The sequence below is a fragment of the Sus scrofa genome, chromosome 9 (assembly GCF_000003025.6).
Source record: "Sus scrofa isolate TJ Tabasco breed Duroc chromosome 9, Sscrofa11.1, whole genome shotgun sequence".
In the NCBI taxonomy this organism is placed as follows: Eukaryota; Metazoa; Chordata; class Mammalia; order Artiodactyla; family Suidae; genus Sus; species Sus scrofa.
The window spans coordinates 106,945,567-106,966,059 of record NC_010451.4 but is presented as its reverse complement, the minus strand read 5'-3'; the positions used below and the strand labels follow the sequence as shown (position 1 = coordinate 106,966,059).

Genomic DNA, 20,493 nt, shown 5'->3' with positions numbered 1-20,493 from the left:
TTCAAGCTTCGTCTTCCCCCTCCCCTCAACCCCCCGGGGGTTGGGCCTCCGAGCAGCTCCTTCGCCCTATTATTGGTCTGAGGAACTGCCATTCGACCATTTCCCTTTCCCATTGGGTGATACCGTGGTCCTTCTCGCGGGGCGGGCTTGTATTGACTTTTGTGTTGTGTTCACTGGAGAAGATGGTGTGTCAATCACTACGATGAGCGCTTCGGATTGGATTGCTGCCGAGACTCCCGGGACGCGAGCCAAACTTTGCACCCGAAAAGGATTGTGGGTTCGTAGTCTCATCCTAGTTTCATGCCTCTCGGAACCTGCAGGTCGGAGGAACGTTGGACTACAGTTCCCAAGACCGCCTGCAGAGTGCGGTCTTGATAGTAAACAAGAGTCATAGGGACACGTGTATCAGCTCGTTTGTTTTGCTGTCTGGGACAAAAGGGAGGGGGCGGAGGAAGGGAGTGTTTCAAAGCTTTGGCCTCTTCCCTTCCTTTGGGCCTTTCCTAGCACTCAAAGCAGCTTCACGTCTCTCGCAGCACCCATTCCGGGCCATAAACAGCCAGAGTCGCTCGCGGCTCAAAGTTTGGCAGGAGGCCAAGGTATTGTTTTAGAGAGAAGGGAAGGAGATGACTGCACAAGCGGAAGCAGTGCAGCATAGCGAGGGACCCAGTCACCCACAAATCACGGCCCCAGGCTTGATGAGGATAATAAAGACGGTGCTGAGCTCCAGTCGGAGGACAGCCTTCCTTTACAACGCGCCTAGCCTCACCACTCTCGGGACAGCAGCTTGAGGCTTCTCTGCCAACTCTGTTCAGTTCTCTCAAGATTTGTTGAATGCCGGCTACGTGCCAGGCACTGAGAGGCTTGGAGATGAACAGAAAGAGAGAAGCTCAGAGTCTGGAGAATTTACAGAGGTCTAAGGGGCCGGAAGTGGGGGCGATTTGCTGTTGACTTTGGTATTGAGCGAAATCAAAGCGGTGTTTTGCGTATTGAACCGCTTGAGGGTGGTTTAAGGTAATATAGAGGGGGCTATAATGTATGACAAAGTGATTTATTTTGTAAATCATTTTCTAAGTTTCTGCGGTGAGTTTTTGTTAACCATTTTTCCTCTCCAGAGGGCTTCCCATTGATGAAAGATGAATGACTTCCCACTTCGTGTCCATCAGAGTTCCTCCTTAAGTTACTAATGCTCTGACTCAGCCGAGGAGGAGGATGACTTCTCTGGCTTTATAGTTACCTTCACTTTAAACAAGGCGGTCCACCACAGTCCCTAGTCTGTAATTGATGTTATTACCATTCCCATTACAAAAACATTATTAAGCTTTTTTCCTTTGAACCTTTAGTGTTTAATCATTTCAGCTACGCTTTAGGCTTTATATCTTTAGATGACTATATGCATGCTTAAAATTGAGGAAAAATTACATTCGTGAGAAACCTATATTTGAAAAGGAGCCTTAAATCCTAGCTGATTATTCCTTTACACCCCCTACATTCCTTGAATTTTTAAATCTACCCGAAAGCCACAGAACAAATCAAGAATTACAGAACAACTCTCCTATACTGAAACAAATTTTAAATTGTTTTAGGGATTCCCTGTTTGAATTCCTCAAATGAAATTATAGAATAGTCCTCCCCACCCTGTGAGCTGAGATTTACTTTCTGTATTCACAAATAGTAATCAAACATTTTTTTTTGTTTCTTAATTTAGAGAATCAATAAAATGCCTAAATTTGTCCCTGAGTTAAAAGGACAAGATTTGTATTTATCATCTTCCAGAGATTAATAGAGTGATCCCAAATAGCCCTGCTATTTTGTGTATTTTTATTTTCTTCCTTCCCTTTGTATTTTAAACAGTGGGAGGATCACTGGAACTCAGAATTGTAAAGTTTGAAAATATGAACTCCGGTGTTTAATATCTTTTTTTTTTTTTGAGATGATATCTCATAGTAGTTTTTTTTTTTAATTTTAGTGGAGTATAGTTAACATACATTGTATTAGTTTCAGGTGTACAGCAAAGTGAATCAGTTATACATATAAATATATCCATTCTTTTTTCCCGTATAGGTTATTACAATCTATTGAGTAGATTTTCCTGTGCTATACAGGAGGTTCTTGTTAATCAGTGATTAATTTCTTGACAAAAAGAAAAAAGTCCATGGAATTCATCTGATCATTTAAAACTAAAATCTGAGCTATTTATGCCTAATTCCCTCCAAGAAACTAAAAAGCTTTCCCTCTCCCAAAAAATGAACTTGTGCCACTCCTCTCCCCTCTTCACTGCATACACCAGGAAATTATGTTCTCTGACCCTTAATTTATTTTAAAAGGTTTTCTAACAACGAAGTCCTACCCTATAGCACAGGTAACTATATCTAATCTCCTGGGATAGACCATGATGGAAAATAATATTTTAAAAAAGAGTAAGTGTGTGACTGAGTCACTTTGCTGTACAGCAGAAATTGGCACAACACTGTATATCAGCCACACTTTAATTTAGAAAAAAAAAGTCAAATAGAAAATATAAATAAAAATAATTGAATTTAGCTCATAAAAATTTTGGAGTTTCTGCTGTGGCACTACCAGATCGGTGGTATCTTGGGAGCCCTGGGACATGGGTTCAATCCCTGGCCTGGCGCACTGGGTTGAGTATCCCTGGGATGGCCAAAAACGAAAAAATAAAATAAATAAATAAAAGAAAAAGTTTATCAAATTGTTTTTAAAATTTTTCTATTTAAAGTGTTTACTCAAAACCTTAGGGGAGATATTTTCATTTGTGGGAACAATAACTTCAACTTCAGATCTTATTGTACAGTATTATAAATTGTGATATTTTAATAGCACTGTAAAGGTTTTCTATTCATTCATTCAAAAATATTAATTTAGTTCCTACTCTTGGTTGACCATGGTTAGTTGATACGAATACAGAGATAAAAATATTTTCACATACTTTCATTTTTGTCCAAATATTAAATAGAAGAGTAAAATCCCCATAGTTCAGTCACAACTGATTAAATATCAGTATTAGAATCTCTACACCTTTAAGTAGACAATTAGTCCTGTCTTCTGGCTCTCCTGGGAAGCCTACTTAGTACCTTATGTATATTTAACAGGAACAACATCCACTCTTGAATGACTAACAAAACCAGCCAACTCATAAACCAGAACAAAGATCAAAGTACAAAATCATTAAGATCACCCTAGAAATCTTTACGTATGTAAATTATACTCTTTCACTAAAACAGATATAATTAAAGAATTTTATATCAATTATATATTTGTATGCAAAAGTATAATAAAATGTTTGTTTTAGTATATATAAATTTAATAAGATACTTGCACGATAAAATCGACATTAAAAAATCAGTTTTCTTGGGCAGTTCCCATCATGGTGCAGTGGTTAACGAATCCAACTAGGAACCCTGAGGTTGCAGGTTCGATCCCTGGCCTTGCTCAGTGGGTTAAGGATCCGGCATGGCCTTGCACTGTGGTGTAGGTCCCAGATGCGGCTCGGATCCCACGTTGCTGTGACTCTGGCGTAGGCCGGTGGCTAAGGCACGTTATGGCGGTGGCTGAGGCTCCGATTCGACCCCTAGCCTGGGAACCTCCATATGCCTCGGGAAGCAGCCCTGGAAAAGACAAAAAAAAAAAAAAAAAAATCAGTTTTCTTTAAATAGCACCTACTTTTGGTTAGTACAGATACCATATATACACACAGACATATTACACATAAACTGTGCCCAATGTGTCAAGAAGTTGTTATGTACAATCAAAATGTCTTGGAGTCCCCCAGTGGCCTAGTGGGTTAAGGATCTGGCATTGTTCACTACTATGGCTCTGGTTACTGCTCTGACAGGTTCAGTCCCTGGCCTGGGAACTTCCACAGGCCTTGGGCGTGGCCAAAAAAAGTAGAAATATGAGGGTTTTCATCTGCTCAAAGTTCACGTGTCTTTCATTGCAAGTTCTCTAGAGTAGGTAATTCCACAACACAAACTCACACACAGGAGTTCCCCTCATGGCTCAGCAGGTTAAGAACCAAACATAGCATCCATAATGATGTGGTTCAATCCCTGGCCCTGGCTTAGTGGGTTAAGGAGCCAGCATTGCTGTGAGCTGTGGTATAAGTCATAGACACAGCTCAGATTTGCCCTTACTGTGGGTGTGGTGTGGGCCAGCAGCTGCAGCTCCGATTTGACCCCTAGACTGGGGAACTTCCATATGCCACAGGTTCAGCCCTAAAAAGGAGAAGAAAAAAAAACCCAAAACAAACTCGCACACATTTTCTTTCATGTTATGTTTGGTATCTAGGCCTTTCTCTACATACATACATATATATTTTTTTTTCTTTTTTTTTGCCAGTCAAATGTAGCTCATTTTAGAGACAATTCTGATAAAAAGCAATTAAGATCATAGGAATAATATATACTTAAATGTGCTACACTTAATATTATTTTTGCTTCCATTTACCTCCCCTCGAATTCACATTTATCTCTTCTGTATTTCTTAGGCATCTTTTTGTCTGGTCCATCCAACAGGCATCATTCTGTCTGAGCAATCAGTAAGTATCTTCTGAACAGATAAACTGAAGGAGAAAATAAGCAGTATGAATTTTCTTATTAACATAATAGCACATTATACATTATGCTGTATTCATATGCTCTTTAGAACACTGAACTCATTAAATAGCTTCTGTGTGCTTTAAGTGTCACTTGATCAATAGGGTCATCACTGTTTTTTTGAGAACAGGTCTCACCTTATCTGTATAAAATAAGCACTACCTTGTCATTCATTTTGATTGCCAGTCAAAGGCAGATGATATTTGTCTAACATATTGCAGCTCCTTCAGGGTACTCAGCATGTCACAATACTCTCCATAGTAATAAAAATGAGGATATTGAAGTTCAGGATTAAGGCGGTGCAGTTACAAGGAAAAGATTTGCCAAAGATGTCTTTAGAGTGAGCACTTTGCCTAAGATAATTAAAATATTATTTGGCTTTAAAAATGTCATTCGTGTACATTTTAAGAGTCCAGTCACATCGTAAAAGGAGGTATTGAATGTCAATCTTCAGCCTAAAACAGGCAGTGCGATTCCAGAGGTACGAGACTCTTGTTCCTCAGCAGGACAGTGGGAGGTTTCAGGGCAGGGATGGAAAACCAGCAATTAGAAGCCAACTTTATCCAAGATTTTGCCTGGTCATGTGTACGCCTCATAAATTCATTCGAGTGTTCTACTTGCAGTGGAAATTTGCTGAAATGAAAACATTGAGGGTTTCACTTCCGGGTTGTGGCAGTGAAGAGTCAAGGCGGATTCTGTCACTTGAGAGTCCATTTCTAGCTCACACTTAACCACCCCCTTGCACCTGGGAAAAAAAGCCACTTTGTTTTTCCAATCGTTGCTGAACACAAGTGCTTGACTCACCATTGAGGCCCAACAACCCAAAACATCAGAGTCTGGAGCAGAGAAAGGTCTATGTGAGGGCCAAGAAAGGAGACTGGGCAGCTCATAATCAAAAACCCCAAACTCCCCAACAGAATGGGGAAGACTTTTTAAAGGCAAAATTGGGGGTGCCGGCTCAGGGTGTGTGGCTTTCTTCTGATTGGTGTGCGGTAAGAGGGTGGTGTCCAGGAATCTTGTGCTCAGCCTCAAGTTGCCATCCTCCACCCGCGGGGGAGAGGGGGGGAAACACCTCAGTTCCTCCAGAAGAGCTTAAAGACGAGCATCAGTTATGTATATCCCTTCAGGAGGCACCAGGACACTGTCCCATGGCTGTGCTGCTCTTTCTGGATGGCTTTTCCTTTGTTTCCATATTCCCTCACTTCGCGAATTACTAACTGCTTGAATCTGCCCTTTGGAACGCAGGCAAGGTCTACAAGGCTGAAGCCTTTTTCTCCAAACAAGAAGCTGGGGACATGAAAGGCGTTTGCACCCAGGAGCCTCCCACAGGGTCCAGCTTGTTTTCACAATTGTGAGTAAACAATGCATTTAGCTACTACAATGGCTCAGTTGTAATTGGTGTTACCAAAACATTTCATGTATTTACATTTTGCAGTGGCTTATTTATTTATTTGGGAAAATAGCAGACCCAGGCTGCGGTTAAAATCTATTGAGGTGAGAAAAAACACCTACCTAAACAAGTAGCATTTCATTTTTATGGTGGAGACAATTGCTTCCGTAGCATCTGTCATCCCATCTTCTCATATATAAACGTTAACATGCTTCTTCAGGACTTCCTAGACAACATAAGAGTTACAAACTTGGAGCATAAAAAGGGACAGGAAGACCTAGATCTATTGGTCAAATAAAGTTTTCTTCTCAAATCAGTCTTACTATCCACATTAGGAACTTGACACACGTTTTCATATACTAGGCTCAATTACATCGTTATTAATAGAATATGAGTGTAGACAAGAAAAAACATTGCCTGACATTTCAGTAAACAAAGAATGTTGCTGGTCATCAAGCCCTCAGCCACTGCAGCCACCCTTGACTGTGCAGCCTGAGGGGAATTCAGGATGGAGAAAAATAGGATACCAGCCTGGATAGTTAAGATGCTTATCAAAGGAATACTTTCAGTGAGCCCAGACTCTTGCATCGCTCCATACATAGAAAAGCACTAAAATCATTAACTTGAGATGCCTGGTTTTTGTGAGTAGCAGGAACCTTGTGATGTTCAACTGCTGCTGCCCTCTCCCCCGCCAGCAAAAACCACTGTGTAGCCTGGCTCTTCCCTGACCTCTTTGGAAAAGTTCTTCAGAGCTGAGGGGCTGCTTCCCAGGCCACAGTCCTCAATCAGATCCCTGAATAAAATATAACTGGCATCTTTTAGGCTGTGTGGGGCTTTTTATTCAGTTGACTTTGAGAGACCTGCAATCGGCAGGCTGCACCAAGAATCTCAATTTCCCGTGAGTTCCACCGCAGATTCACAATCAAAGATTTTGGTGGAGTCCTGATTTTCCTGTTATACAAATGGAACTGACTTAAACTTTCCTATAGGTATTGCTGGGCACCCAGGTGCTCTGCAAATACCTGATACATGTTATTGCTCACATTTCCGTAATTCATTTCACTCTCAAGGTGGCTTTTTTTTTTTTTTTCCTCTTTTTTTTACTGCCTGTGAAGACCAACAACTGTGTCAGTTGCTCAACCAGTTTTGCTTCCTTGAAAAGCATCCTGGAACAGCTCTTGATCCAATTTCTTCTCGTCAGAATTCTGATAGTCAACATGAGGCTTTACCTCTCTCACTCCTTTATTTTAGAAGCCGGTATTCCTTGTCATTCGGTTTCTCTCTGTATTAATAATCCTTTTTCTCCTGTGTGTGTTACTATCTCTGTTTCTGCTCTAGGTATTAACATTTTACTTAGGAGAACCCCTTTTTCAGCTATTGAAGCTGGATAACACAGCTTATCCAGATGTATTACTTACCACACTAGGCTTATACATTCTTAATTTTCTTTAAGAATGCCGAAGGCCATCTAGTACTTGCTATTAATGTGACATTTCTTTTAAAAGTTAGAAAAATTACATCCATATTTTAAACATGCTTTAAAAAGGAAAAAGACTCCATGCTTAATCCTACATATTTCAATAAAATCTGAGTTCTTTGCTTCGTGCCCTGTGTTTCACTTGAAGGATTTTTCTTTTCATGGCTGCACTTGCAGCAGGCATATGCAAACTGACAGGTTAGGGGTCAAATCAGAGCTGCAGCTGAGGCCTATGCCACAGCAGCAACATTGGATCTGAGCCACATCTGTGATCTACACTGCAGTTTGTGGCAATGCTGGATCCTTAACCCACTGAGCCAGACCAGAGGTCGAACCTGCATCCTCACAGACGCTAAGTTGGGTTTTTAACACTGAGTCACCATGGGAACCCCACTTGCAGACTTTTTAAGCATTTTAAATAGTTTCCTAGCTAGCCAAGGTTTATAACAATAAACCAAATATATTCACACAATGTGCATCACCGTTAGTGTTTATGTTAATATATACACATCAAGCTCTAGTTCTTATTGATAAGAAGGGGACACACACACACACACACACACACACACACACACACACACACACGCTCTCTCTCTCTCATTCTGTATGCATTTATATAAAACAAAGGGAAGCACCTTGGTGTTGAAAGACTGTCTTCCCAGAATTCTTAGTCACACATCCTGGAATGAACCATCAACAGAGAATTTCCAAATAGTAAGGACTCTTGGTTGGTGATTAAACAATGAAGTCCACAACTCAAACTTGAGGTGTTTTAATTACTGAACACGTAAATTCCCTAGTTAACCAGATTTATTTGGTTATTCTGAATGGCCAAATTAATTTGCAACATACCACAGCTATTTATATCACACATGGCCCAGAGTTAAGATTTTCAAAAACCTACTGTCCTACAGAGCCATACTTCCTTGCTGCATGATGCCCGGGGCCTAGCTTTCACATATGCCATATCTCTGTCATGCTTTTCACATGTATAGTGTGCTTTATGGAAGTAAGCCAAAACAAAACAAAAAAAAAACAAAAAAAAACCCCACCTCATTAAAAATTTTATTATAAAAGTGTGCTTTATTATAAGGAAAATTTAAATATAACCAACAATACTGAAAATAATGTAACTGGCATTTACAGTCTTGGTCAGAGTTCTTTATTAAACAGGCATTTGTAATTAACAATCAGCTTATGCAACAAAATAGGTAACTTGAAAAAGTGAATAAAGTTAAGAATACAGAATAATGAACTAGGAACATGGGGTTCTTTGAGTTTTTTTCTTGTTTAGCAGACATGGCTTTTAAAACCTGAAATAGAAAACAAGTCCTCTTCACCTAGTAGGCTCTCTTCCTACTTCCAGGTAATGGGAAAGTTTGGAAAATTGTTGAAGTGTTCTAAAATGTGGCCCGAAGGTATACTTTATATGCTTCTTATATAGACATTATCCATTTTAACATATTTTAACCACGTCTTCATTACACAAGCAAGACCATAAACATTCTCTCATAAGACCACACTAGCCACAGAATATTTTTACTCATGTAGATATTTCTTTGAAAAGATTCCCAAAGTGAAATTGCTCATTTAAAAGTGAACAACGGATTAGAAATAATCTCATTCGACACTGGGGTCATGTAGGCCTAGAAATCACATAAGAGTATACTGATTTGGCTGAATGTCATTACATTCATTTGATGTAGCAGAATAATTAAACATATCAATTGTCAACAAAAACCTATGCATTTGGGTTCACTCTGCATTTCTGAGAGTCTACATTAGCGCAAATGGCAAGGCCTAATAGTGTATTCGGAATGGGGAGAAATTCCATTTATCTTTATTCCATTTATCTTTGTTTTGCTTACAAACATTTATTTCTCCCACCTTGGAAACCCATGGGAGTTTGCATGGGAGTCTGCAAAGGAATGTATTATGTACGCTTAGCGGAGAACCCAGAAATATCATGTAGGCATGTTGATAAGGACCCCAAATATTTTTGCTATAGGAGACATTTTTCTCATCATATGTAATAAGATCTTAGGCTTTTAGAAGATAAGTAAATTTAAAGAGCATTTTAAAATACTGGTCACATTAAATGGCAAACTCAAATTTTTAAAGATAACGAATACAGAGAATGGCAAAATGAAAAAAGGAAGCAGGTATATGAGGAAAATAACGACCTCTCATCTAAAAAGACTCTTCGCTATTATCATGACTAAACTGCCTGTCCTTAAAACCACTGGAATATGTAGATTACTGACGTTATGCCAAAGAAGTCAAAATGTACTTTATTGCAAAAATATAAAAGGTTTTAAAATTGCATATGATGTTTTATACCATTTCACCAATAGGCCAAGGCCGGGGTATAACTTATCAAGCCAGGAAAACTCTAAAACAAAAATGATTAAATTGTACTTACTACATACAGTGAGTTGTAAAAAGAATGTAATGCCATGCTGTATAGCATGATTCACTGCCAAGTTCTCTCTTACATGGGCGTAGTCATAACCTATCAATCCAAGTAAGTCAAAATGAACACACATTGCCTATGATAACATCCTTTAATTGCATTCTTAAACACAGATACTTTCAATATATTACAATTATTGAATAAACCTTTCAGTCAAATCATAATTGTGTGGAGTAGTAGAAAGTCATTTTATCAGTATGTTGATATTTTTTTGATCTACTCTTTTAGAAAGTGATGTTAAAGTCTACTGACTATTAAATCACTACTCTGTTTACCGATACATTGTCAATGTAAAAAAAGGAAAAAACCTGAAATCACAGAAAATGCTTGGCATCTACACAAACACATTCTCAGTGGACTAACCACTACTGTGTAACTGTGTCACTATAGGTCTTTTTGCTCCATACTTTTGCTTCATGCAGTGGGTTCAACAATATCCATGTTTGTTCCAAATAGGGCAACTAATTGTTCTTCATAGGTAGCGATGTTCCTTTTCATAATTTCCATGCAAGGTCCCAAAAGCCTTTCAAATGCTTGCACATCCATGGCTAAGAAGAAGGGAGAAGAAAAAGAAAAAAAATGTTCTTTGCAAATCTGCAGAATTTCTTAGTCATTAATGGTACCTATTCTGCATATGTCAATGATGCAATGGCATTTTTAGATACATATTAAATACAAGAGTGTGCATAAAGACAAAAACATTCCACTTCAAAAAGGAAGCTGCCAGTGTCCTTTGGCAATAAGTTGTGCAATTCTAGCTTGGTGGGTGGTTCCTGGTCCAGGTTAAAAGAATGAAGGAGGGACTGTTACAGCAAGGCCTCAGAATTTTATTTTTACCTACTTACTTACTTACTTATTTTTGTCTTTTTGCTTTTCTAGGGCTGCTCTCGCGGCATATGGAGGTTCCCAGGCTAGGGGTCCAATCGGAGCTGTTGCTACCGGCCTACGCCAGAGCCACAGCAACTCGGGATCCGAGCCGCGTCTGCAACCTACACCACAGCTCACGGCAATGCAGGATCCTTAACCCACTGAGCAAGGCCAGGGATCGAACCCGCAACCCCGTGGTTCCTAGTCGGATTTGTTAACCACTGCGCCACAATGGGAACTCCAAGGCCTCAGAATTTTAAAAATAAAATAGTTTTGATGTCACTAACCTTAGTAATTAATATGAACTCCTTCAAGGTGGCAAGGGAGTGTTTTCTGTCCTATTTTCCCTCTTCAGGGTTTACAATCCGATGTTGTGAAGACCAAATGTTACTAATCTTTTATAATTTTTACTTTTTTACACTATGGTCTAGGCAATTCAAAATAGCCAAAATAATGATTTTATCCAGTTCTATAGATATGTGCTCTATGTTGCTTAGCTCACTTGGCTCAAGCATTTTTTAAACTGAATTTATAATATACACATGAAAATACGATCATACTATCATAGAAATACAAATTAAAATACTTTTTCTTTTGCCTTTCAAATTTGCAGAAGGAGAAAAGGCAATGTTTACAAGAACAGAGTGAATGGACATTCTTGCACCGCTGGTAGCATGTAAATAAGTACAAATAAAAGTGATCTGGCAATATGTATCAAAAACTGTAAGAGAAAACCCACTTCCAAAAACCATTTCTCAGGAAAAATCCTATTCATGGAAAAGGGGTCTATGCATACACTCACACAAAAAAGCCCTCTCCTGGGAGTTTCCTGGTGATCTGGTGGTTAGGATTCAGCACTTGCATTGCTGTAGCCCAGGTTCAATCCCAGGTCTGGGAATCGAGAGCCCCTATCAAGCTGCTGCGTGCCTCAGCCAAACAAACAAATGCCAAAAAACTATCTCATCCCCCCAATAGAGCCAAAACACCCAAAATATTTAACAGTGGAGAGTGATTCAAAATTTGCATATATTTACCTAATCTTACAATTTGATGTAATAAATAGGAGAAAATGCGTAAGCAATAATGAATGAAAAAAGCAGTTTACAAAACTCCTTAGGACAGAAAACCCATACAAATAAAAAAAGATGAGAAGGAGTTACAACAGGAATGTGGAAACCACTGAGGGGTGGGGGTGGTATTGGTGACAGTTTTTCCTATCTTTTCAGTATTTCTCAAATTTAATGTGACTATAATAATTTATTATAGAAAAAAATTACTGGGACTTCACTCACATCCCCTTTATTCCTGCTGTCTAATACTTCTCCTCAGGGAAACTACCTCTCAGCTTCTAACTGTCTTCTTTTTTTCATCCACGTATAACACTTGATTAATATTATACTTCAAACGTTTTAAAAAGCAACTTTTCTAGGAAAACTGTGAGGATACTTGCAAGTCGTAAGAACACTGAAAGCTCAATTTATTCTATGGGACTGTGAATAAAGAGCACAGAGTGGCTAATTACTTTTGAATGAGTTTTCTTAAAGAAAATATCATCTAGATTGATATCTTCTGAATTATCTTTTTCATTATTAATTTCAAAAAAATTATTTTTGGCCGTGCCCAGGACATGTGGACATTCCCAGGCCGGGGATGGAACCTGTACCACAGTAAGGACCTGAGCCGCTGCAGTGACAACGCTGGATCCTTAATGCGCCACAAGGGAACTGTCATTTTTTTTTCAGTATTAAAATAAGTTATTTCTCATATATAAAATCTCAGCTATAAACAGATGTCTTTTGGCTGAAGATGGCATTTCTGCCAAGCTAATATGTGGTACACGGATGTAATAAACAGCTAACCAAGATTTTATTGGCTCTGACAAACTTGAACCTTTGTTCTGTAGTACTAGGACGAGAAGTATGCTAGGGAAATTCCAACTTTCCCTGTAGAGCTTACAATACTTCATAAATATACTGTTTGAGGCTTTTTTTTTTTTTTTTGTCTTTTTGCCATTTCTTGAGCCGCACCCATGGTGTATGGAGGTTCCCAGGCTAGGGGTAGAATCGGAGCTGTAGCCAGCCGCCGGCCTATGCCAGAGCCACAGCAACATGGGATCCAAGCTGTGTCTGCGACCTACACCATAGCTCACGACAATGCAGGATCCTTAACCCACTGAGCAAGGCCAGGGATCAAACCTGCAACCTCACGGTTCCTAGTCGGATTCATTAATCACTGAGCCACAATGGGAACTCTCAAGGCTTCTTTTTTGAGGAACACAGTGCAGGTTATTTATTTGAAAGGTTAGATATAAAATTTGGTACTCAATGACATACTAAAATAAGGTGTTATTTCATGCCTATATAAAAGAACACGAGATAGGCTGCGAAAAAAATTTTTTTTGCTTTCTTTTTTTTACGGCGGCACTGGAGGCCTATGGAGATTCCCAGGCTAGGGGTCCAATTGGAGCTACAGCTGCTGGCCTACAGCACAGACACAGCAACAGGCAATCTGAATTGCATCGGTGACCTACACCACAGCTCACCGCAATGAGGGATTACTGACCCACTGAGCAAGGCCAGGGATTGAATCTGCATCCTCATGGATACTAGTTGGATTCATTTCCACTGTGCCATGAGGGGAACTCCCTAGGCTGTGGAAATTTTTAAAGAAAAGTGGCTTCCACAAACTGATTCTCTAATGGGATGAATCTTAGCCTTGTATTTTACAGGGACCATAAAACCCGTGAACCCAGTAAAAGAATCCATGCAGTGTGCATATGTACAATGCAGACAGAACAATTTCAACCAGGGGAAGCAGGCTGGTGGCCGAGCATCCTACCTAAACATTTGACGGTTCCGATGGCGTGTGCGGAAGCCGCTCGGGGTTTGTTCGTTACCAGGGCAAGTTCTCCGAAGTACTGTCCCCGGGAACACCGAGCAATTTCCACGGCACCGTTCTCCTCCACTTCTGACTTCCCCTGATGGGATAATTGAAAGTCTTAACGTTTACTTGGCTTAAGAAAAATAAAACTTCACCTGAGTCTCAACATCAGAAAGAATATCCTCTTTCTTGCTAATAGTATGTGGATTTCTTAGAACGTAATGGACACTTACCTTCCTTTTCATGGTAATTTTGACTTCTCCAGATTCTACAATGAAAAAAGAATCAGCCAAATCTCCCTATCAGAATAAAGCAAAAACAGGGGGTGAAAATGCAAATCTAGTTGACAGCAATCCTGCCGCCCATCATCCCCCTGAAATCAATCTGACCCCAAAGTACAGATGATCTGCCTGAAAGGTGAAACCCACGGGAACAGGTGTACCCCTTCTAAATCGTTACGACAGAATATTATATCATAACGATTTCATTCGTAAAATGATTTGAAATGATATACTCTCTACCATAGCAGTTCTGCTAACAATTAGCCAAGACAATATGGCAAATAACCCTGTGGTAAAAATTTCGCCCAAAGTGCAGCCTGCAAAAAGGCACGTACGGCATCAGAAACGGCAGTCCCCTTCCCTGGTGGCATCTCCTCCGTGGGCGGCTCCTGCGCTGCTGCTCAAGAAGCGCTAAAAGGTGCCCCTGTGCCATCCTAATCTAACACGCCTCGGCCGTGGCGAGCTCAGATAAACCAGCTGCTGCCAAAGAGTTGAGAAAGCAGGCAGACTTCCTAGGAAGCAGTATGTGGGTTTGCAGCACAGGGGACCAAACTGCAGAAGCCAGTTTACCCACAATCCACCCCAAGGCCCCAGAAAAACTTCTAAAAGAAGGAGTTGCCATGTCTGACAACAGAGCCCTGTTCTCTTGCTTTGAACAAATGGCATGACCTACAGTGATGCCTTCTGAATTAAACTGTATTAATACGAAAGAAAACAGACTCTTCTGAGCCTTTCAAAGTGATTTCTGGAGAAACTCAGGCATTTCAAAATTCTTTAGTACAGTTCAGTAATTCGAACAGATCAAAAAATAGTTGAAAACTGTGAGAACCCATAGGAGAAAATGAATGGACTGATGCACTTTTAATTAGCAAGAAATAAACACTTGTAGAACAATTTCAGTATGTTTAGCTATTAGCGGTACAGTGCAGGAAGAAATACAAAAATATAGTCTTTGAATGTTAAAATAAGATTTAGAATTATATTTAAGTTTTTATATGCTCTGTATCACATTTACTAAAGAATAAATTCAACCTTCCCTGTAAAAAAAAAAAAACAAAAAAACAAAAGCAAAAATTCTTTAATACAGTTAAAGAAATGTGGTATCAGATTACATCGCAAAAATAAATGCTGAGTCTAGATTATAGTGTAGTGCCCACACGTCTATTTATAAATGCTTAAAAGGCAACTAATGCCTAAAGATACCTGTACAGTAGAAAACTGACAGAACAATGTAAACCAGCTATAATGGAAAAAATAAAAATCATTAAAATAAAACAAATAAAGATACCTTTTTTAAAAAATAAATAAATAAATAAAGATACCTTTAATAAACTCTTAGTGGACCTATAACCTCTCCCTTACATTTCTGTATCAGGTTTTCCTAAGAGCTTCATTTTAATTTGCAAGTAAATTTTGTTTTCAAAATGTGCTCGAAATGCAAGCGAAACTAGCGAATTAAGTTCTGGGGGCTGTGTCAAGGTCAGTTTTCTAGTCTGACGCTGTACTAGTGACACAAAGACGCACTGGCAGATACTGGGGGAAGGGTGAGTGGGACTTCTCTTTTTTCAACTTCCTGTGAATCTGTAGTTATTTCAGTTATTTGAAAAAATCATTTCGAAAGTCTACTTTACAATTTTTCCATTTCTATCGCAGAAATTTGGCCTTGTTCTCTAATTGGATCTGTGTCATCCAGATCCCTGAAGGTGCTAATCCCTATGTATGGAGGGGCAGGGGGCACTCATTCAGTTACTGGCTTATCTGCCTTCTACAGTAATTATTCTTTTCTTAGCCTCACAGACCTTATGTCTTGTTTCACATACATCAAGAGACAGTATTTTAAATAAAGATTATAATCCAGTATAATATCACAATATAAAAATCACACAACTGGTTAAAAATCTGTTTAAATCATTCCCTCAATGCTTCAAAAATGTAACTACAAAAAGTATTACCACTGGTATGCTTTATCTGTGAACTTCAACTGTCCTCATAAATCCTGTTTCTTGGCAGCTCTATTCTAACCAAGGTACATATGTATGGCTGCTGGTTCCAACTGGGATCTTAGAAAAGCATTAGGGGTTGGACAGGATGCTGGTCCCATTTAGTGCCTGGAAGTCGGTACAAAATATGGTGCAGCGAGTTCCCTTCCTGGTTAATTTTATCAGGGAGCAGCCCCAGGAGACTGAACGGATGGTGCAAAAACTCTCTATCTTCCAGTGCACCCTCTGAGTCCTTATTAATAAAACTCATGGAACGATTACCATTTTCTTCCTCTTATAAATGACTTTTTATTCTTTATATACACGTGGCTTTCATGTCAGGTACAAATATAAAATGATGCAGAAATCCATTTGATGATTTAATACATATTCATTAAGAGTTAATTACAAAAATACAAATATTCAAATAGCTTAATGGCTGTAAATTAAACCATTTTTTAACAAATCATTTGGTAGAAGTAATATTCATTTAATCAATCACTACATACTAATTATACACACACACACGAAGCATTTAGCAAGCCTTAAAATGTCTAAGAGCCTTTCGGAAAATAACTCTCAACTGAATTCCATAAACAGTATTATACCTGAGCAATGATTTGTTCTCCATCGTTGTACACTTTGGTGCCTATTACATCCACCACTTTCAGGCGTTCAGAAACCTACAAAGGAAAAGAAGATTATACAGCTGACCCCTGAACAACATGGGGTTAAACTGTGCATATCCACTTACATGCAGATTTTTTCAATAAACAGTCACCCCACCCCCACTCCCATCCATGGGTGCAGAACCAGAGATAGGGACAGCCAACTGTAAGGGACTGAGCATCCACCAAGGTCCTGGAAACAGTCCTGCAGATACTGAGGGACAAGACTATATGAAACAGCCTGATCGGGTAATCTTAACTATTTCAGGTTTTTTCGTTCCTTTCTGGCCACACCCATAGCATGTTAGTTCCCACACACCAGGGATGGAACCCACACCACAGCAGAGACCCAAGCCACCGCTGTGACACTGATGGATCCTCAATCCACTGCCCACAGATCTTCCTTAACTGTTTCAAGGTTTAAAAATGGTAGCCTATAGGCCAAATAAACTGAGCAATGTGTGGGTCTGTGTGTGTGTGTTTGCTGTATTAACTGCCCACATTTTAAAATAAATTTTCAATAAAAACTTGAATTTCCAGCTTCTCTTGAAAAATCGGGACACTCAGCAACAGTCAGCCCATATCTCCAAATTGCAAAAATAAACTCTGTTAACTAGCAGCTGTTTCTTTAGATGGAGCACATGTTTTCCAGTTTACCAAAGTCCCATCCTGGCTTGGTTTTCTTCAATATGTTAACTCTAAGGCATGTGCATTTCCAACCCCTGAGCTATTTTTATTTAGAGAGAACTGTTGCTGGAAAAGATCAGCTGCCCAAAATGCATTCTGAAATGTGGCCTGAATTTCTACTACTTTAAGCCAACAGAGAGTCACATCCGCCCATGAGTTCGTCAGTCCGAAGGACTGTGGCTTAGATGCTGGAAGGATGGCAGTGCTGTCTCTAAGATGGGAAGTGGGGTGGGAGGAGGTTTGGGCCGGATTAGGTGTGAGCTTTCTATCAGACACCCCAGAGAAAATGTTAAATATGCAGTTAGATAAATGAGCCTGGCGTTCAAGGGCTGGGCCTTGCCCAGTAACAACAATTCTAAGAGGCATCAACATAATAGACTTATAAGCCAGGGGATTTGACAAGTTCACCATGTGAAGAGGGTTAGGGTGAGCCTGCCAAAAGAAAAAGAGACCCTAGAATGCCAATTTTAGGAGAAAGGAGAAGAGGAATAAAGGAGGAGAGGCCAGTGAGGATGTGCTGTATTTGGATAATCTGATCCTATAAAGGCATAACTAAGCGGCCACTGCCTACATTTGTGGGGTTCTTTTAAGTCTGCGTTCAGATAAAGACCAAATACAGATCTGCCAAGGATGCTCCTAGGAGTCTATTGCTTACATACGACAAAACAAATGCAGCTATAGGCAGGAAAAGAAAGGCTGAGCTGTACAAACGCTATATAATCTTCTCAAATGAAAATATGGATAAATTATTATTCAAAGAAACTTCCAATAGAACTAAGCATTCCCAACAAAACAAAAGCTTTTAAAGCAAAATAAAAGCACAAACATATACTTACTTCCAAAGATTTAAGGAATGGCAGTGACTCAATAAAGCTTTCATACATTTTCCTCTTTTTGGCATTATTTTTTACAATTATTCTCCTGAAGGTTACCCTGTCCTAAAGGCAGAATGTCAAATACGAAGACAGTTAAAAGGTAGACTTTATGGGGAAAGAAGGTTTGAAGAGACAGTTTGAATTTATTCCCTACAAAGAACAAACAATAATTGAAGATTTTGAAATAAAAGATGAACATCATTATACTTCTAACGTAACTCATTTCAGATTACTTCTTTAAGCATACATGTAGAACCATATAAAACGTGACTTTCAGGTTTTTTAAAGAAAGCACCAACGTGTAACCGGCGGGCTACACCACAAGGTGGCGCTGTCGCACCACTTAATACGCTCCCCGTTCTTTCCTGCCCCACCCCCTCCCCTTTTGAGAGAAAAGTGATTTATGACGTATGCATTAAAGGTATAAACAATACGTTGATATGACATACCTATATACTGTGAAATGATTACCACCACAGATGGTTAATACCGCTATCACCTCACATAATTACCATTTCTTTTCTGTGGTAAGAACATTAAAGATTTATTCTTTGCAGCTTTCAAGTATATACTGTTGTTAACTATAATCATCACGTTTTACACCGGATCCTCAAAACTTACTCATAACTGCAAGTTTTTTCTCTTTAACCTACCTCTTCCCCACCACCCTCAGCCCCTGGCAACCCCATCATCCTACTTAGTTTCTGAGAATTGAAACCAGCAAGTGAGTTCTTTCGCTACAGATAACAGCCTTAGAGTGTTATGAAATCAATTCGGTGGGACATGACTGGCATTTTTTTTAGGTGTAACTGGCACACAACATTTTATTAGTTTCAAATGTACAACATAATGATTCAGTATCTGTATATATCGTGAAATGATCATATTAACTCTAATTAACATCCATCACCATACATATAGCTACCACATTTTTTTTCTTGTGATGAGAAATTTCAAATGTACAACACTGTTACTATTAACTGGTTACCGTGGTGTATACTCTGTCCTCAGCATGCATTTGTATCTAGAAATTTGTACCTTTTGACCCCCTTGACCCATGACCGGCATTTTCATCTTTAAAAAAGAAAAAACAAAAGAGAAAATCTGTGGGCATCCTTTTTAGTCAAGTGTTGAGTTATATATTTATTTCCATTATACACAAAGGCACACAAACATATACACTGGTGTGACATTTCCTAATGTGTTTCTTGTGGACTGCAGTAAAAAAAAAAACGATGGAAAACAGTATTAGGAAAAATTTTTAATCATGCACTTACAATGTAAAGAGATATAGAAAAATTATTGACTAGGCTTTTTATCACATCCATATACCAGAGTTTCTTTTTTAAAATATACAGAGAAACTACGACTTCTTTGAGGAGAGTTTGATGACAGTGTTTATCATGCTCATCATTCTAAAATGTTCCTATGTTTATACTACTTAACCTCAAGGATACAGAAGTGAAATAAGGAACCAGGGAAAACTTTAAAGCTAATGGCTCTAAAAATGGTTTTACTACAAATTTTATATTACAAAAATTCCTACCAAACATTTAGTTCTCAGAGTGCTCAGAATTACGTTAGTTTGGCATAAACTGATAAACAACAATACCGTTTAATATAAAGTAAAATTAATTGGAATATGTTCTTTAATAAATTACTGTGCCAACATATTAAGGCTGAATTTAAATGAACTGATAGGATGGGGGAAAAATGCAAGTGTGGATTAAGTCTCTAGGAAACTAAACATCTTGTTCTCCGATTTCGTTTATTATAATTTTATAAGGGTTATAGTTTAGACTTAGTCATTTTTTAAAAAGAGAAAAAAATTTAAGATAATTGTAAAATATTGAAATAATTTCCAAGTCTAGCTCTGCATCAGAATCAGCAGTGGTGTTTTAAAAAAAAAAGTTTCTAAGATCCCATACTTTATTTTTATTTATTTACTTTTTTTAGGACCATACCCAGGGCATATGGAAGTTCCCAAGCTAGGGGTTGAATTGGAGCCACAGCTGCCAAGCCTACACCACAGCCACAGCAACGAGGGATCGGTGTTTGCAACCTACTTTGCAGCTCATGGCAACACCAGATCCTTAACCCAGTGAGTGAGGCCAGGGATCGAACCTGAATCCTCATGGATCCCAGTAAGGTTCTTAAGACACAGAGCCACAACGGAAACTCCTAAGATCCCACACTTTAATGACTCAAAATCTTGGCACACAGGACTCTATATATAATAATCTGTATTCTGTAAAAACTCTCCAAGTGACTCTGCTATGTAATCTGTTCTGGGGACTGGCTGCACA

General features: G+C 39.0%; 1 protein-coding gene and 1 long non-coding RNA gene across 2 annotated transcripts in view; one reads left to right on the top strand and one right to left on the bottom strand.

Annotated features, from left to right (window-relative positions):
- Window positions 258-9,623, top strand: LOC110262252. The gene is made up of 2 exons (XR_002347084.1): window positions 258-596; window positions 4,502-9,623. It is a non-coding gene; the product is annotated as an uncharacterized LOC110262252 (long non-coding RNA).
- The window catches only part of PRKAR2B (protein kinase cAMP-dependent type II regulatory subunit beta), a 106,476-nt gene continuing 94,523 nt past the window's right edge, over window positions 8,541-20,493 (bottom strand). Inside the window, exons 7-11 of the mRNA XM_021102599.1 lie at window positions 18,149-18,250; window positions 16,566-16,640; window positions 13,931-13,996; window positions 13,656-13,794; window positions 8,541-10,498 (exon numbers count right to left, since the gene is read on the bottom strand). Of these exons, the coding sequence (XP_020958258.1) occupies window positions 10,365-10,498; window positions 13,656-13,794; window positions 13,931-13,996; window positions 16,566-16,640; window positions 18,149-18,250 (516 nt within the window). The 3' untranslated portion in view covers window positions 8,541-10,364. The remainder of the gene's footprint in view (window positions 10,499-13,655; window positions 13,795-13,930; window positions 13,997-16,565; window positions 16,641-18,148; window positions 18,251-20,493) is intronic.